The following is a 17,021-nucleotide window of genomic DNA, read 5'->3' as shown; positions in this document are numbered from 1 at the left end:
CAGTATATCGACAACTATTGATAGCATATTCACAACACAATAATACACTATTGACAATATGTAGAGTTATTTGTATCATATATTTTTTAACGTATCAATGTTGCACCAGATAAATCCATACCCATTAGCTATGTAAATCAAATGATCGCAAGTATACCCAGAAAGCATTATCTTACCCTTAAATAATAATAAAATCATTAACAAATAAGAAATCGTTTACTTGCTCAACAATCACTGTATTGTTTCTGTCGATAAAATATTGCAGTCGTGGATGAACACTCTCACCTCACTTAAATGAAGACAAGAGCGGTAATCATAGATATGAGAAAGTAAAAATTACCTTACCGTGATTAACAATCATGGATATGCATCAATCTTTAATATTGCTGATCATGGATTTTGTGAAATATACGTTCAAGCAAAATTTCTTTTTTAATGGTAGAGGATAAATCAATAATTTTATTTTTAGACTCATTCACCTTTTAAGTTTCTAAAAATCTGATAACTATTTGATGAATTTATGAAATTTTAGCACATTTTAAATACTTGAATGAGATCTTAGAATAATTTTCCTTTATAAATTTGCAAGCGCAAAACACAGCAAGCTACTAGCGACGCAACAAAAACCCCAGAAACGTCACTGTACTAGAGGACTTTGCGTTGCCCGCACGGACTCGAAGTCCATTCTCCAAACCTACAAAACCCGGAGGCCGCTGCAAAGCCAAACACAGAGACTTCAATAACGAGCGCTTCGCGAAGAGATTTCTTGGCTTTGACCCCAATGGCCTCCGATGCTTCTGACGCTCTTGCAGGTCTCTTGTCCTTTACCCCCTCACATATAGATAAATATTAAATGCAGTTTGATATTTTGCGATTCACAGGGTTTTCTTTGACTATGGCCTATGAAGTCACCGTCGTGTCTTTTTCTCTTTCTCCCTCTATACTTGTATGAGTTGCACGACTCGGTATTTCAGTTTTGTCGTAATTTCACACTTTCTCTCAATGCAGTGAGGCAGAAAGTTCAACAATTTCTTAACGCAGCTCGTGCTGGAAATATTGATCTCTTGAAAAGTAATTGTCTTGCTCTTCGCCCACAATTGTTTCATTATTGTTGTTGCTTTTTCTGTTCAAATTCTTCATCTGGGGCTTTTTGGGATAGATTTGGCGGGGCAGCTTGATGATGGCAAGGATTTAGCTAAAACTGTGGCAGCAATCAAGGATGCCAATAAACGAGGAGCATTGCATTTTGCGGCTCGCGAAGGGAAGACTGAGGTTTGTAAATACCTGTTGGAGGAATTGAAGCTCAACGTGGATGAGAGAGATGACGATGGTAATTTTTTTCCTTGCATATATTTGCAACATATATAGTTTCTTCGTGTATAAAATATCAAAATCCACTTTCTTCGCCTATTCTTATCTCCAAAATTTGCCAATAAAATTGCTAACCTTTCGAATTGCCATTCCTTTTCAGGCGAGACTGCTCTTATACATGCTGCTCGTCAAGGGCACACTGCTACAGCTAAATATCTTATTGACCATGGTGCCAATCCTGCTATTGCTAGCAACTTAGGAGCCACGGCCTTGCATCATTCTGCAGGAATAGGTGCTTGCTCAGAATGTCTCACGGATTATGTACACTTCTGCATGAAAAAAAAAAAAAAAATTGCCTCACTGCCTTTATGATCTCTCAATCTCGTGTTTTTTTTTTATATCAAAATTCAATTTATTTGGCTTATTGTTCTCGTGATCTCTTAATTAATAATATTTCTAAAAGCTTAATAAATGATAGAGCACAATGGCGTCTTGCAATCCATGTAGCCGACCCCACCTAGTGGGATAAAGGCTTGTTGTTGTTGTTGTTGTTGTTATTGTTCTCGTTCAGTTTATTTTAATCTAATACGTGCTTTCCTGCAGGAGATATTGAGTTACTCAAGTATTTGCTTTCCAGAGGTATTGGTGCTGATTTAGAAAGTGATGCGGGAACACCATTGATTTGGGCTGCGGGTCATGACCAGAAAGATGCTGTCAGTATTCTGTTAGAACACCATGCAAACGTAAGATCACATCTCTTGTTTATTTTTCGGCCATATTGTTGATAATCTAGAATTAGCGTTGCTTATAGTGAATAATGTCCATTATAAAAGAAAACTGACCACTTAAGGTTCAATTCTGAGGGGATTCTGGCAGGTGAAAACTCCGTTTTAATTTGATATTCGAAACATTAGTTAATGCTTTATGTTGTTTCTTCAGTTTTTTCTTCTCTCTCTCTCTCTCTCTCTCTCAATAGCTCTTTGCATCTATTGGCATATAAAGAATCTGCGGTCAATCACATTTCTATACTCTTTAAAGTAAACAAGAAAAGTTTTCTTTCTTCCATGTTGATAGTTTGTCTTTTTGTATCTGATTTTGGTGTTGGGCTTATGGTATTGAAGACTTATAAAGGATGTAGAAAATAAGGGGATCTAGGTGTGTTTGATTTTACATTTGCCTCAATACAAATGAAAAAGCATGTGAGAAGGAGCATTGAGGCAAACGTATGTCTGGAAGGTGGGGAACCGTGAAAAAATACAGACATGCTCTTATTATGGATGGCTGAGAAAGGGAGTGATGTGACCAACTATGAACGGGTCATGGGAAGGGTGATAGATAGAATTCAACGTCTGTTAGAAGAGGGGCATATTGTGCTGGGGTTGTGAAGCATGGGACGAGGAAGATTTGGTTTTAGGTGAAGAGTCTCTAGCTAATCTAGAGGTGCTTCTTATTGAGAAAGGAATTTCAGCTTCAATATCAATAAATAATGCAAGCCTCCGAAGGTTCAATCAGATTTCTATTCTCAGTTTTCACATTTTGATTTGTCATTATATCTGCTTGGTTTAGTGGATCACAGAATAACATCATTGATAAATTGAATAATTCACTTATGCAAATTCTTCCCATTGAGTCAATAGAGGTTGGAGGGGCTTTATTAAAATCAGTGATTGATACCATTTAAATGGAGAATGGAGGATTCTAAATAAAAATTGTCTTACTAGCTGGAACTCCTGTGCATAAAAATAAGCCATAACATAGTGCTGCATAACACACTCCGAATATGATATAATTTAGTAAATGATCTTCAATGAGTTTGTCTTTTTAATATTAAAGATCAGCCTGTAACCCTTGAATTTTGAATATATAATTTAAAGTTTATTTATAGAATGTGCTATTTTAATTTTGCAACAAGTATAGATTTATAATATTTTAATCTTGCCAATGCTGGCCAATGTTGAATTGCAGCCTAATGCTGAGACTGATGATGGTGTTACTCCACTCCTTTCATCTGTGGCAGCCGGTTCTCTGACATGTATAGAGCTGTTAGTTCAGGTTGTACATCTTCCATAAACATCTAGCATATTAATGGCATTTGTATTGCACTTGTAGAGAAGTGTGGCAATATATCTTTCATCAAGTTATTGATGATAGCCACTTGTTATTTATGGTCATAAATTAGTTTGTTTTCTTGTTATTTTCTGTTCTGATAAATACAATGATAGGGTTATGGTGATAACAAAGTAATGAATTCTGGTTCTGTCATTCTATCATGTTTAATCTTAATGAAGATGTCAACAATGGTTATGAATTAGGGGCTTACCATATGCCAAAAACTAGCTATAACAGACAACTTCATACAACATATGGTAATCTGGTTGAACATTATAGTGCATGTTTTACTTTCAGAGAACGTCAATAATTTCAGTGCAACTGGTATATTTCAAGCAATTACAGAAAAGAGAGGTGGTGGGAAGCTGGAAGGAAGGGATATAACATGCTAAATCTTGGTGGTTAAACAGAGAAGGACAAGAGTAGATTAATTGTCCAAGGGTAAACCAACTGAAAAATAATGCATTTGTGCTTGAAGGTCTTCAGAGGGCACATTACCCAATCTTAGCTGTATCCTTAAATATTATAGAAGCCTTGAATCCTCATGCCTGCATATCTTGTACAGGCAGGTTCTAATGTAAATGTTAGCGCTGGTGGAGCAACTCCTTTGCACATTGCTGCTGACAGTGGAAATCCAGAACTTATAAATTGCCTATTGAAAGCTGGAGCTGATCCTAATGTCGCTGATGAGGTTTGCTGATTCTAAGTCTGTATTCTTCTCCTTTTGGGTCATTATGCTGTTAAGAGTTTATGTCATTTGCTATTGAAGGATTCCTCAACTAGTGGTCCTTTATGCCATTTGCTATTCTATTGTTTCTTTCTTAAGCTGGACACAATGAACTAAGTGACTGTGGTTTAACTTTCTGAAAGACCTCGTGCCATAAATGTAGAGACGTAGCTCATTACTGTTCTTATGTAAGAATCATTACTTGCAACTGGTTATTCTTATTAGTGATATAACTAGTGATTTGGGTTGTACTGACTTGGCATCAATTTACCTGAGTTTGGACCGAAGTGGATGGGTATGCACCCACCACATGCAGACACCCTAACGCCCACATGCAATCATGGTAACAGCATGCCTGGCATTGTACAAGTACAAAATATAGGCTTTTTATTTTTTACATGACTTCTTTGCCCACTTATATGGGGAACAGTTGTGCTTGGAATTCTATATTAGTACTCAGTGCTTGCTGAGTTATAGTGCCTGCTGTTTTTTCTTCATTTCCAAAATTGAGGGTTATTCATACTTTTTTGCTTTTCACTTGTATTCCTTATGGTTGTGAACAATGTGAGTTTTGGCATGTCAGGATGGTATGAAGCCGATCCAGGTTGCAGCTCTAAGGGGAAATCGCAAAGCTGTTGAGATATTGTTTCCCTTGACATCAAACGTTGAAACTGTTCCCACTTGGAGTATTGATGGCATTCTAGAGTCTGTGCAATCAGAATATAAAAATCAACAGGTAGTCAGCTCCTTTGCTCCTTATCACCAATTTTGCTAAGCTGTATCATTTTATTTTATTTTTAAATAAGGAGTATCGTAGAACTTGCTATATTGTTGCATTATAATCAGAAAATATTGGGAGGGAAGCTTATGTCAAGGAGCCTCTTCTGTATTTAACTATTCATATTGTTAAATAGAGAAGGGAAGTGATGCAACGCGCGTGCGCACACACTTGCATAGATCTGAACAAAGGGAGAGAGTAGGGAGAAATAGAAACAGGGAGAGGGAGAGATTAGAGGTAGAAACAGAGAAGGGATAGAGCAGAGAGAGAGACAGGAAAGAGAGAGGGGGAAGCTATCTGAGCACTCAATCAAAATACTTCATTCGTCAAGTCCCCATTACAAGAGCAAAGCTTAGGCTATTTAAACTAAACTTTCCTACCTATTAAGGAAACCTTAATCACTCATCCATATAAAGCCAATATTCAGATTCCTTCTTACAAAATATTAAAAATAACACAAAAGTAATGGTGAGCTCCTAGCCTAGAAGATAATAATAAGCTAAACCTAGGTAGGTTTCTTACAAGCTGAAGCAAAATACAATAATAATCTACTAGCCCATGTTTCTTTAAGATTTGTTGTTCTTATATTTCATCAGGAAGACTCGTTATTTTAACTCGGTTAAAATGCCAATGATTTCCAAGTAATTCTGCTGCTATTGAATCCTCTAATTTGTCTTCTTCAGTTGGTACGAATAACAATATTTCCTGATATAGTCTCCATGATGCTTTACTGTCTCGAGGATATTTAAAAATGATGAGTGATCAAAAATAGAGGATAAAATTTGCAGGAAACAAGACGTGCTTCGGAAACTAGTTGCCACAAGGATACTGCTTTGCCAGAGCAAAATCTCCCTGAGGTTAGTTTGTTCTTATTTTTAAATAAAATGCATTCATTTCTTCTTATAAAAGTATATCAACTTCTTCATTTTCTCCATCATACTTGATTTTGAATCTCCCTTAAGCTTTGATTTTTACCAAAATCATTTTTCTGCCCTTTCTACTTTTTTGCTGTTAGTCACTTGTGATTTGTTAAAGTATTTTCAAGCATGTGTGATAGCTGAAATTTTCTTCAATAATTGAATTCCCATATATTGTCAAACTGGAATTGGTTATTAGCTGCATATCACCATCAGTTAATGTGAATAAACGTTCATCTTTGTCATTGTTGTAATAGTTTCTTAATCCATCTAGGTGACACCTGAAGCCAAGAATAAAGCTGCAGAAGCAAAATCAAGAGGGGACGAGGCCTTTAGAAGGAAAGAATATTATATGGCTGTAGATGCCTATACACAAGTAAAGTGTCCTGATCTTGCACTTGACTCATGTACTTCGTGTCCTTCTGCAACGTGTTTAATTTTTCAAATTCGATCATTTTGAAAGCTACAAACTACAATGCATAATAAATTAGTAATTAAGAAAACATTGGACTGCAATCTGATGACAAAGTTCTCTTTTTAAATGTAAGATCTCCAGAAAATTTGCAAATAGTACCCAATGAGTTCTCGTTTAATCATGATCTCTGATTTGTTTGAGCTTGTGCATACTTATCTGGTGTAGTCTTAGAAAATAGAAATCCTAAATGTTTTTTTAATATATATTTTAAGAACGATTGTTTTCTTAATTACTGTACCTTATTTTTGCCATGTGTCAACAGGCAATTGATCTAGACCCCACTGATGCTACTCTTCTATCCAATAGAAGTCTTTGTTGGATCAGGTTGGGTCAAGCGGAGCGTGCTTTAGCTGATGCAAAGGCCTGCAGAGCATTAAAACCAGACTGGCCAAAAGCTTGTTATAGGGAAGGGGCAGCTTTACGCTTGTTGCAGGCTTGTTTCTTAGAAACTCGTTTGCTTTTGGCATTAACAGTAGGTCATGTGATTCACATTTGGTAAACTTTGCTTTTGTCGTCCTTGTTGCAGAAGTTTGATGAAGCAGCAAATGCATTTTATGCGGGAGTGAAGCTTGATCCTGAAAATAGGGAGCTTGTAAATGCATTCAGGTATTTATCCTATATCATTGTGTACACTGCATCCTCGTGCATGTATGGTGCTCAAAGCACGTGTATGATCACCTGGTATGGGATGGCAGCCTTTGACCTTTCATTGTTGCATGCATGTTGAGGCAAAATTGAAGTGAATTACAAAAACATGAACTAATGGAGCATTGCATCATAGGAGAGTCATGTGTTTTAGAAAGCCTGGTGATCGCTCTTGCAAGTGTACAAGATCACAGTAATAAATTACTTAGAATATTCCAGGTGTCGAACCCACAGAGAAGTTACACTTTTACTGATTTAAATAATTAATAGTTCAAGAAAAATAGATAAAATGAATAATTTTGATGAAAATATGAAAAATAAAAATAAATAAAGAAAATAATGATGATGAAAACACAATCACCTGAAGCATTGGGATTTAGGATTCACCTTATAAGTTGCTAGTTTCTACTTTTTGAGCTGACTCGGATCAATTATAGTGACAACTATTTTTAAAGTGTCTTAATATTCTTCCGAATTATTAATCCCTTTTTAATTAGTGCTGAATTCGTTCCCACAATGCCCAAATAACTAATTAAACTGTGAAGTTATAATTTAAGTCAACATAAATTTCTAGAACTATCCCTAGCCTAGTTATTTATGTTTATTTCTCTAGATCTAGGTTTTCTTTTCACCTCTCAGTCCATTAAGATTACCCATAGATTTGATTAAATGGTGGCCAATTATTAAATCAATATAAAGAACAAGAGAAATAAATATAATTGAAAAAAGCAAAAATATTTATAAATATAAATACAAAGTCAAAATAAAGGAAATGGAAAACTAGCTCCCAAATTGGGCTACAATTTTATCCCAATTGAGTAATTTAGAAACACATAATAAAATTAAATAACACCGTTCTAAAATTCTCAATCATGAAAAATGATTAGAGAGAAAATTAAGTAGTAGAAAAGAAATAATTATAATTTGTGAAACTCTTCAATGATCTTGCTTTCAACCTTCAGAATGCTTCTACGAGCTTCAAATATCTCAGAAAGAATTCTTGAAGTACTCATATAAGTGATTGGATGCCCTCCCTCTTGATGGAGGAAGTATTTATAGTTAAAGTGGAGGCTCCTTCTTTTGTTCTTTATTGATGTGGGACTCTAATATACATACATACATACATACATACATACATATATATATATATATATATATTTCTCTTTTCCTTCTTTTTGATTTATTTTTTTTCTCTGCAAAATATAAAGATAAAAAGATATGAATGGATTTTGTATTAAAATTCCTTTTTGTCTTATAATTAAGTGATGAGGAAAAAGTATATAAATATCAATTAAATAAATATGAAATTTTAATAAATATAATCAAATTCAAATTAAAATTTATACTTATTTAATTATAAAATATGCACTTATCACCTAGGTTAAGGGACAAGTTAAGAGGAAAGAAAATCCATTAACTTGGGGAAAAAATCTTTTTATGTGATGCTGAGTTCATGAAAATCTTTCGTTTGTGCACGTGTAAAGTGTATACATCTTTTGACAGTTTCATCCTTGCAGGGAAGCTGTTGAAGCTGGGAGGAAATTTCATGGGACGGCTAAGGATGATAAGTAGTCAAGTAGCAGAGGGCAGATCCTGTTGAAATGTTGCAGATGTGGCAATCCTATTTTTTGTAACGTATTTATTTTTTTTTTAAATTTTGTAGTATGAGCCAGGACCTGTCTTTTATAATACTGGTAATTAGTAATTAGAAAAATTTTACGTAGTTGGCGTGTTTATGGGATTGATTATGGGACTGCCCTGAGATATCTCGAATCGAATTGCTGCGGGGTTGATTATTGCAATATTGGGAGTCCCAAAAAGGAGAGGAAATCAAAGTGAAAATGATAACATTGTCATTCTATTCTAATTTTCTAACTGTTGCATTTGGATTAGAAATCTCTAATAGTGTATTTAGCTTAATAAAGATTTGGATTTAAATTTAGATCAAATTTTAAATTTTTTATTCAGGTACACAAAAGATTTTAAATTTGAATTTGATTTATTTCAAATTGTAATTTTTTTTGTAATTTTAAATTTTTTTATATTTTAATTATTCAAAATTATAATCATTTAAACATTATATTCTTTTTTGGCTCTTGTATTTTTTTTATCTTTTGTTTATAAAAAATTTGAAATAAACTCGTTTTTTTTAGTTTTTCATTTTTGTTTCTTATTATAATTTTTCATATCCCTTCATTTGAATTTTCAAAGTATTTAAATAGAAAATTGAAATATATAGATTTTAAATATAAAAACTATTCATCCAAATGTTAGTTAAAAGTATAGATATTGTAATAGGATATTTGATTGGTAAATTACTTGAGTTAAATGATTAAAAAATCAAATCGAATTGGATCGTCGATCGGTGAAGTTAACGGCTCAGTCAAGTTGAAAAAATTGTTTAAAGAATTAGGCTACTTTGGATAGCCGATTGGATCAGAAATTGAGATTAAGTTGGGAATTAGGTTTGATTTTCAAAAGTTAGACTTATTCAAAAATGCCCTTTTTCTTTTTTTATTAATTTTTCAATCATTTGATATTATGTTGTATCATGTGGCTTGTTAAGTCATAATAAACTTAAAATATTTAGTTTTATTTTTAAGTTAAGTAGCAATTTTATATTTATTTCTTATATTTAGATTATTATATACATAAATAATTTTTATCATTTAATTATTACATTACCAGTTCGATCATTGGTCCAACTCAGTTAGACTATGTGAACCATGAACCGCTAACTTTGTCAATTCAATATCTAGTTCAGTTTTGAAAACATTACTTGAGTTAGCAAATTTGGAGGGGTTAAAGGTCAAAAATATCCCTGAAGTGTACGCGAAAGGTTACAAATAATATTAAACTCCACTTGGGGTTAATTTTATTCCTTAACTGTTAAGATTTTTAAATTCATCACCCTGTCGTTTTCTCTATTCAGTTTCTTTGTTAGTGAGGTCTATTTTTAAATTTTTTAATATTTTACATTATAAAATATTTAAGTGGGTCCCACCAGTCATATTTTTTCTTCTTCTCTCTTCCCTCTCTCCTGCCGTCTCTCCTTCAGATGATTGTCTCCATCTAAATCAAAGTTGGGCATGATCTAATAAGGTGAGTCATTGTGCAGAGCTTCAAAGGACCAAGAAGACAAGTTGGCCGTGAATATGTGAGAGAGAATGTGTGTGTGTGTGTGTGTGTGTGTTTGAGAGAGAGAGAGAACTAGTTCAACTTAGCAAGCATCTCTCATCCTCCTTTAATTTTCAGCGTTGGCCATCTCTACACAAGCTTACTAATATAGAAGGCATGAAGGAATTAGAGCTAAGCAACGAGGAATGCATATCCATTTCCCTCACTCTCCTTCATTCCCTCTCTCTTCCCATCAACAACAACTCCTACCACTCTTTTTCGGTTTAAAGTGAACAATGTGACCCTTGACCTATCTCTATTTTTAAGAATGAAAATAGGGGAGAATAAAGACAGGCTCAACAACAGCGCATGCATGCAGAGTCTAAAACATTCTCACTCCATTAGTCATAATTAACCAATATAACTCCTAGTAATCTGAGACTTAACTCGAAAGGATGATTACCAAGGTTTAATTTAAAAACAAGGGATCCTAAGTTTTCTAAATAAAAATGAGTTTGAATCAATCAAAATCTTTCATATCAAAGTAAAAATAAGTCACGGAAGCATGAGATACCTCAGAGGAGTGAAGGAAGTCGAAAATGGTTGAAAAACAAAACATGTGCTGTGATACAGGGCAATGCACCACGGCTCATGCACGATGCGTGGCAGCATGTTACTCTTTGTGCCACGTGCCACAGCTCAAGCACCATGTTTCGCGACATGTTGCACGAAATTTCTACTGATTCTGTTGTCATTTGATAGCAAAATCAGGGAACTTTCAACTCACCCCAATTCTCCGTCCGACGTTCAAATGACGTAATTTAGGTGCCTACGAAAAGTTCTTTACATGAATGGAACAGGTTTCACTTCTAAAACAAGTCACACTAAAAAATTGGACACCCAAACACATTTGAACCACTATTTGACACTTTTATACAAAATGGGTGTCCAAAACTCTCAATAAGTGTTAAAAGCTTTTCCTAACACCTGGACCATGTCTAATGGACTTAAGACTATCAGTACAACACGTCACAAGCACGAAAATATCAGTATAACAAAAATTCACTCCTTAACCCCATTTTACCAAAAATAAAGGGGGAGGTAATTTGTCATTGTATCTCGTCTAAATCATTCAAATCATGCTCAAATCATTATTTCTACACTTGCACTAGTATTTTAGTCATATATATATATATATATATATATCAATATACACAAAGACTAAAGGCCCAAAATACAAATCTAAATTTTCCAACAACAAAATAGTACAAGTGTGTTTACATGCATTCTAGAATTGGCAAGTCATATACTATTACACAATTAAATCTAAACTAGAGGCATACAGAAAGGAATGTGCTGATTCCTAGCCTCTTTATGCTTCTCCCTCTCAACATTAGAGCTAGAGCCTGTAAATGTTAAATGAAAGAGGTGACTAGCCACTCAGTAACCAACATTAAACCTATCTTATGCAGTTATATATCAATTATAAATCAAATACATGCACAAAGAAATCAAGTATGTAAAACATGCTAGCATATATCATATCTTATCGTTTATCGTTAAATAACATCTTTAACTCTTATAAATAGGTGCATTGTCACCATATTCTCAGATATGTGACATGACCTATTATTTACACGACTTGCCATCACTTAACACGTGTGACACGTCATATATTTATTTAGACAATGATCAACCAACCTTATATCCTCCTTATTTTCTCAGACCGAAACCGTGGGCTATAATACTGATCAGAGCTCCGTTCATGTGACTGGACTACCCTCACCAATCATGAGGTATGACCCAGGCAAAGATCACAGGACTTACTCTCAGACCACGGCTTTCCCCATTTTTAAATCCCTAGAGTATCTCATACCTTAGGCTACTCTCCTCATGAAACCGGTGGAGATAGCTAGGTTTTTAGTCTCTCGATAAATTATGGGACAGTCCCTCGATAAACTGTAGGACAAGGCTATACCCCCGTACACTGGAGGGCAGCCTGAATATCATATGAATTTTTTCTATTCTCAATCCCTAGGTGAACTCTCACCATTGATTATGCCATAATCAATACTCACTCGTTTTCAGCTTTTTTGCTTTCATATACTTCTTATTACATCAATCACGTTGGACTCACGACCATGTACTACCCAAGTATGTATTCTCATCATCTTCTCAACATTCATTTCTCATGAGCACACACCTATCTCACATAATCATCACATTCATTTTTCAAAAACATAAGCATGTTCATAGTTCGAAAACTCTCTTGACTTTACATTTTGTATTTTCAAGCCAAAAATAGCTTTTTCATACACTCATTGAAACTAATATATGGTTTTACTTTAAAAATCAATCCCTTGCATGTAACATTCACAATTTACATTTAACAATCAATTAACATATAACTATCTAAAGGAGATTTTTTTCTGATTACCTTAAATCTTTGAAAGGTCAAAAGTTTATCCCTCAATCAACTAGCTTTCAAGCTTGAATTTTCAATCCAATAGGTGATCAAGAGCCAAGACTACAATCAACTAAGTTGAATTCTATTAACATAACCAACTCAAACATTTGTGCCTTCAATCCCTACTTTTAAATTGCCCAACATTCACTCTACAAGAGTTAGAGCTTATTCATTAGGTTTCATAATTACCTTTAACCCCCAATAGCATTAATGAGCCATTAAAACTTTATTAATGGCATCACAAACTTCCAACTACCCATAATAAATGAGATTTTTGAATATTAATGGTGCCTAACAACCTAAGATACCAAAACTTATTATACATAGGTTTATATACTTTAATCTACCCCTGTTAACTCCATTTCAATCAACAAATTTGGATCCATAACCTATATGGATCGACATTCTACTTCCACTATCAAACCCTAACTACAAACTCATAAGTGTGGAAGAAATGGGGAGATTAATGAGTGATAATTACTTTGGGTGTTTGTAGCCTTCAAAATACTCTCAATGTCATCTACAAGTAAACCCTAGCAGAGCATTGGCGTGCCTTTCCATTTTCCTCTTTTCTTTCTCTTTATTTCTGTCTCATTTAGTATCTGATAAACTATAAAAAATGGCCATGCGCCGCGGCGGACGCACAATGCACTATGGCATATGGCATAGAAAGGTTCTCCCTCATTCAGAAATGTCTGTGCACCTCGGCGAATGATCTCCACGCCGCGACGTGTGGCACAGCAATATCAACTTTTCCTTTTCTTCTCCTTTTGATGCCCGAGTTGCCCGCTTTGATACCGAACCCATAATTAAGGCTGAAATACCATCAAATATGATTATTAAACCTCTCTGACCATACACCACTTCAACTTACCTAATTACTCTAATTAAGTTTAATTAATCAGGGAATTAAAACTCGGGGTGTTATAGAGTCCTTGACGTGGAGGGGAGAGAAAGTGGGAAGGGGAGAATGTTGTTTCCTCTTGCGAGATCCTTAACCTCTTTAACAACATGATGATGAGGTTGGCATTAAAAGTAGTAGCTTGTTTTGCAACCTCGACTACGATATAGATTGGGTTCTTGGCATCGACAATGGCTCCAAGGCAGGAAGCTCTAAGGAAGGAGAAGACGAGATGGGGAGAGCTAAGGAGGAGGAGCATGATGATGCAACCATGTTCAAAGTTGAGGTTATTGAGACCGGAGGTGACTTTTCTGGAAAAAAGTTTGACATCAACATGGAGTAGGCTAAATCAATGATAGAGAAGAAGAGCAAGGATGATGAATTCAATAAAAGAGGTTGGTGGTGAGGATCTCCTATCACGGCTTGTATGTACAGGTGAAGAAGAGATAATCAGTGATAAGCTTCATACTAGCAAGTAGGGACACAACAGCTTCAAATCTCACAAAATACCAATCATAGAGCTCCTAGAAAAGGGAGGCCATTTGCTTAGTGCATAGGGTAACACTCGTGTTAAATGTGACATGCAAAAACAAGTCTCCAAGGCACAATTTAAGCTCATCTGTGATCTATAATGGTGGGTGTGAAGGAGAGAGAGGAGAGAGGAGAGAGAAAAGGTGGGAGAAGATGACATAGGCAGGATGAAAGGTGGAGAGAATGATAGAGGTAACTAGTGGCTTAGTAGAGAGAGATATGGCTCAGTGGAGAATGATGCTCACTTGTAGCTACGGCTTCAACCTCCCCTTACAATCATCTTTAGCCTCTGAGAGAGAGAGAGAGAGAGAGAGAGAAAGTGAGTGTGTGTGTGTGTGTGAAGTGAGGAGAGAGGGAGAGTAAGGAGAGAGGGAGGAGAGAGAGTAATAGTTTTAATTTTATAAAAATATTAAAAATGAATTGTGGAACCCATTATTAAATATTTTATAATAAAAAATATTAAAAAATTTAAATGTGGGACCCACTAAACAAAAAATAACGTTAGAGGTACGGACAATCAAATTTCTAAAGTTGAAGGATAAAATTGACTTTAAATTTAATTTAGGATTATTTGTGACATTTTATGTATACTTCAAAGACACTTTTAACCCTTAAACCAATCCAAAAACCTAATAGGAATATAGCAGCAACTATGTGTCTCCTTTTCATTAGGACTTGAGATGAGGAAAGAAAAATCAATTACAAGGATTAAAATTATAAAAAATGATAATAAAATCTATTTAAAATATATGAATGACAATGTGATCTCTCGAAATGCCATAATTTTATTAAAATTCCTGAAAACTTTTTTGTCATTAATGAATTTATATAAATAACCAAATTATCCTTGTTAAAAATAAAACGTTCATAAGTTTTATTTAAATAATCACAACTTTTCTTTTTATATTTACAATAATGCAACAACAAATTAAAAATTTAACATGCAAAGTTATAATTTGTTGTTGCATTGTTGCAAATATAAGAAAAAAAGTTGTGATTTTTTTTAACAAAACTTGTAAATCGTTTTATTTTTAACAAGAATAATTTGATCATTTATATAAATTTATCAATGACAAATTTTTTTTAAAAAAACTTCAGTAAAATTATGACATTTTGAAAAACCACATTATCATTTATATATTTTAGAGAAATTTTATTATCATTTTCTCTTAAAATTATTCATTCATTGGTCTATTCGGTTTGACAGCGAAGCCAGGCTAAGGTGATTGTACATGTTAATCTGTACAATTTTTTAGCAATGAACACGGTCGTTGCATTGCTTTCTTGATTTTGAGTGCAGAGATACGAACGTAGAGAGGATAATAGAACATGTTTGAAAAAAGTATAATGGCAAATTACAGCCATAAAGAAACTATGAATATCAATCAGGAAGTAATATCGCTTTACAGGTGATAAAAGCAAAAAAGTTGGGAGAGTCGTTGATTTTTGAAGTATTCTTATTAGGCTGTGGGGCAAAGCAAAGCTTGACCAATAAAATAATAACTAAAGAAAAAGGATCATAATGCCGACTCGCGTTCTCTCGTTCCTTCCTCCATTCGAAGCCACCCCGTAAGAGTTGCTGTTCCAGATCCGGCTCTCCCCCCACCAATGTCCATCAAAACCCCCGCCGCCGTTAACTCCTCTCAACCGCAATCATTGTCGGATTTTTCCTTCGTCTCCCGCGCCACGTATGCCTCTCGGTCTCTCTACGCCACTCCCCGCCCTTGGTCCCAGCTCCTCGACTTGTCCGCCTTCTCCCGCCCCTGCACCTATGCCGATGCCATGTTACGCGTCCGACGGAACTTTAGTTACTTCAAGTATAACTACGTCTTGGTTTCCCTTGTCATCATCTTCGTTAGTCTCTTCTGGCATCCCATTGCCATGATCGTTTGCATGATTGTCTTCATTGCCTGGTACTTCCTCTACTTCACTCGTTATAGCCCCCCCGTCTTGTTCGACCAAACATGGGACGACGGAACCGTACTCTGTGGTCTGGGATTCATAACAGTTTCCGCGCTTGTACTTGCTGGCGTCGGGCTCAATTTGTTCGTGTCTTCCATAGTGGCTGTTGTGATTGTTGGGTTGCACGCCGCTTTTCGGGTCACGGATGACTTCTTTCTTGATGAAGAAACCGCTGCCGAAGGTGGCTTGGTCTCCGTTGTGGGAAGCCAGTCCCTCACAACAACGTATACCCGGGTTTGAATGTAATCAAATTCGAGGTGTGTTCAGTTCTTTTTTTTCAAACAACACCCCCCCACCAAAAAATAATAATTGATTTTGATGTTACTGGTTCAGTGAAGAAGGTCGCCTTTTGAAAGGCAGAGGTGGATTTTCTTTCAAAGAGAAAAATGGAAGAGGTGGACACGATGATGACGAAGTCTGCCTGATTATTTGGATACGAACTAACGCTCACTTCTATTTTAACAACCATATCTGCCGCCACTTTGATTCTTGCTGTGTGTTCATGCAAATGAAACCATGTGGGAGCTATCGGTGTTTAAAATTAAATTTGGATTAGGTTTGTTTCGAAGAGTTATGTAGTTGATAGGCAAAAACAATTCGGCTTTATTTTTTGAGGAACAGGATCCATTCGATTAGACGATGGATCTATTTTGGGCTTTTTGCTAGTTCAATACCGTTGTCATATTTGAGTGTGATATTAAAATTTGACATAAAGTGGTTTAGCATGTTTCTTGATGCAGAGTCTCGTTTTTTCCATAACCACTGCAGGTTTCATTCCTTGTTATTTGGTGCATTTTCTTCCGGCCCTCTGGCAATTTTAATCGTATTATGCCCCCAGTTTGAACTCATTATGAAATCCCAATCCCATTGTAAAGTATGAGCTGATTTCCTTATATCTACTGAAGGATTATGTTCCTTTTTCTGATCATTCCGCACGTCATGCATTTTTTCCTGATATTTTAAGCTAAAAGGTGGAATCCTTTTCCAACGTTGAGGGGAAGGAAACAGGACAGTAAAAAAGATGAGAAGGGAAAATAGGAGAAGAGAAGTTTCAAAATTTATGGTTAAGCATGTTTTAGAT

At 35.2% G+C, this 17,021-nt stretch overlaps 2 protein-coding genes across 3 annotated transcripts; both read left to right on the top strand.

The window, feature by feature from the left end:
- The first annotated feature begins 629 nt into the window (after window positions 1-629).
- LOC129321840 (uncharacterized) lies at window positions 630-8,829 on the top strand. Its single transcript, XM_054967770.1, has 13 exons — window positions 630-812; window positions 1,009-1,071; window positions 1,160-1,330; window positions 1,472-1,603; window positions 1,915-2,054; window positions 3,277-3,363; window positions 3,986-4,111; window positions 4,731-4,883; window positions 5,714-5,782; window positions 6,117-6,218; window positions 6,580-6,750; window positions 6,844-6,923; window positions 8,480-8,829. The coding sequence occupies exons 1-13, from the start codon at window positions 782-784 to the stop codon at window positions 8,532-8,534; spliced, it is 1,380 nt and encodes a 459-aa protein (XP_054823745.1). The 5' UTR covers window positions 630-781; the 3' UTR covers window positions 8,535-8,829.
- Window positions 8,830-15,437: 6,608 nt separating this feature from the next.
- Window positions 15,438-16,813, top strand: LOC129313098 (PRA1 family protein E-like). Of its 2 annotated transcripts, none has more exons than XM_054956102.1 (2): window positions 15,438-16,197; window positions 16,709-16,767. In XM_054956102.1, the coding sequence occupies exon 1, from the start codon at window positions 15,587-15,589 to the stop codon at window positions 16,178-16,180; it is 594 nt and encodes a 197-aa protein (XP_054812077.1). In that variant the 5' UTR covers window positions 15,438-15,586; the 3' UTR covers window positions 16,181-16,197; window positions 16,709-16,767. The 2 variants fall into 2 exon arrangements, with proteins under 2 accessions (XP_054812077.1, XP_054811995.1); XM_054956020.1 differs by having other exon boundaries at window positions 15,439-16,197; window positions 16,274-16,813.
- Window positions 16,814-17,021: the final 208 nt, after the last annotated feature.

This window comes from Prosopis cineraria, unplaced genomic scaffold (assembly GCF_029017545.1).
Source record: "Prosopis cineraria cultivar Desert tree isolate PC_DT_omini unplaced genomic scaffold, ASM2901754v1 PC1, whole genome shotgun sequence".
NCBI classification, from domain to species: Eukaryota; Viridiplantae; Streptophyta; class Magnoliopsida; order Fabales; family Fabaceae; genus Prosopis; species Prosopis cineraria.
The sequence above is the reverse complement of the archived record's forward strand: the minus strand, read 5'-3'. Positions and strand labels throughout refer to the sequence as shown.

What these genes read in the sequence shown, in the direction of transcription:
- LOC129321840 (XM_054967770.1), top strand. Translation starts at nt 782, where the DNA reads ATGGCCTCCGATGCTTCTGACGCTCTTGCAG. An exon ending in GGATGAGAGAGATGACGATG is followed by an intron (nt 1,331 to 1,471) that starts GTAATTTTTTTC and finishes ATTCCTTTTCAG; the next exon opens with GCGAGACTGCTCTTATACAT. An exon ending in ATCCTAATGTCGCTGATGAG is followed by an intron (nt 4,112 to 4,730) that starts GTTTGCTGATTC and finishes TTGGCATGTCAG; the next exon opens with GATGGTATGAAGCCGATCCA.
- LOC129313098 (XM_054956020.1), top strand. Translation starts at nt 15,587, where the DNA reads ATGTCCATCAAAACCCCCGCCGCCGTTAACTCCTCTCAACCGCAATCA.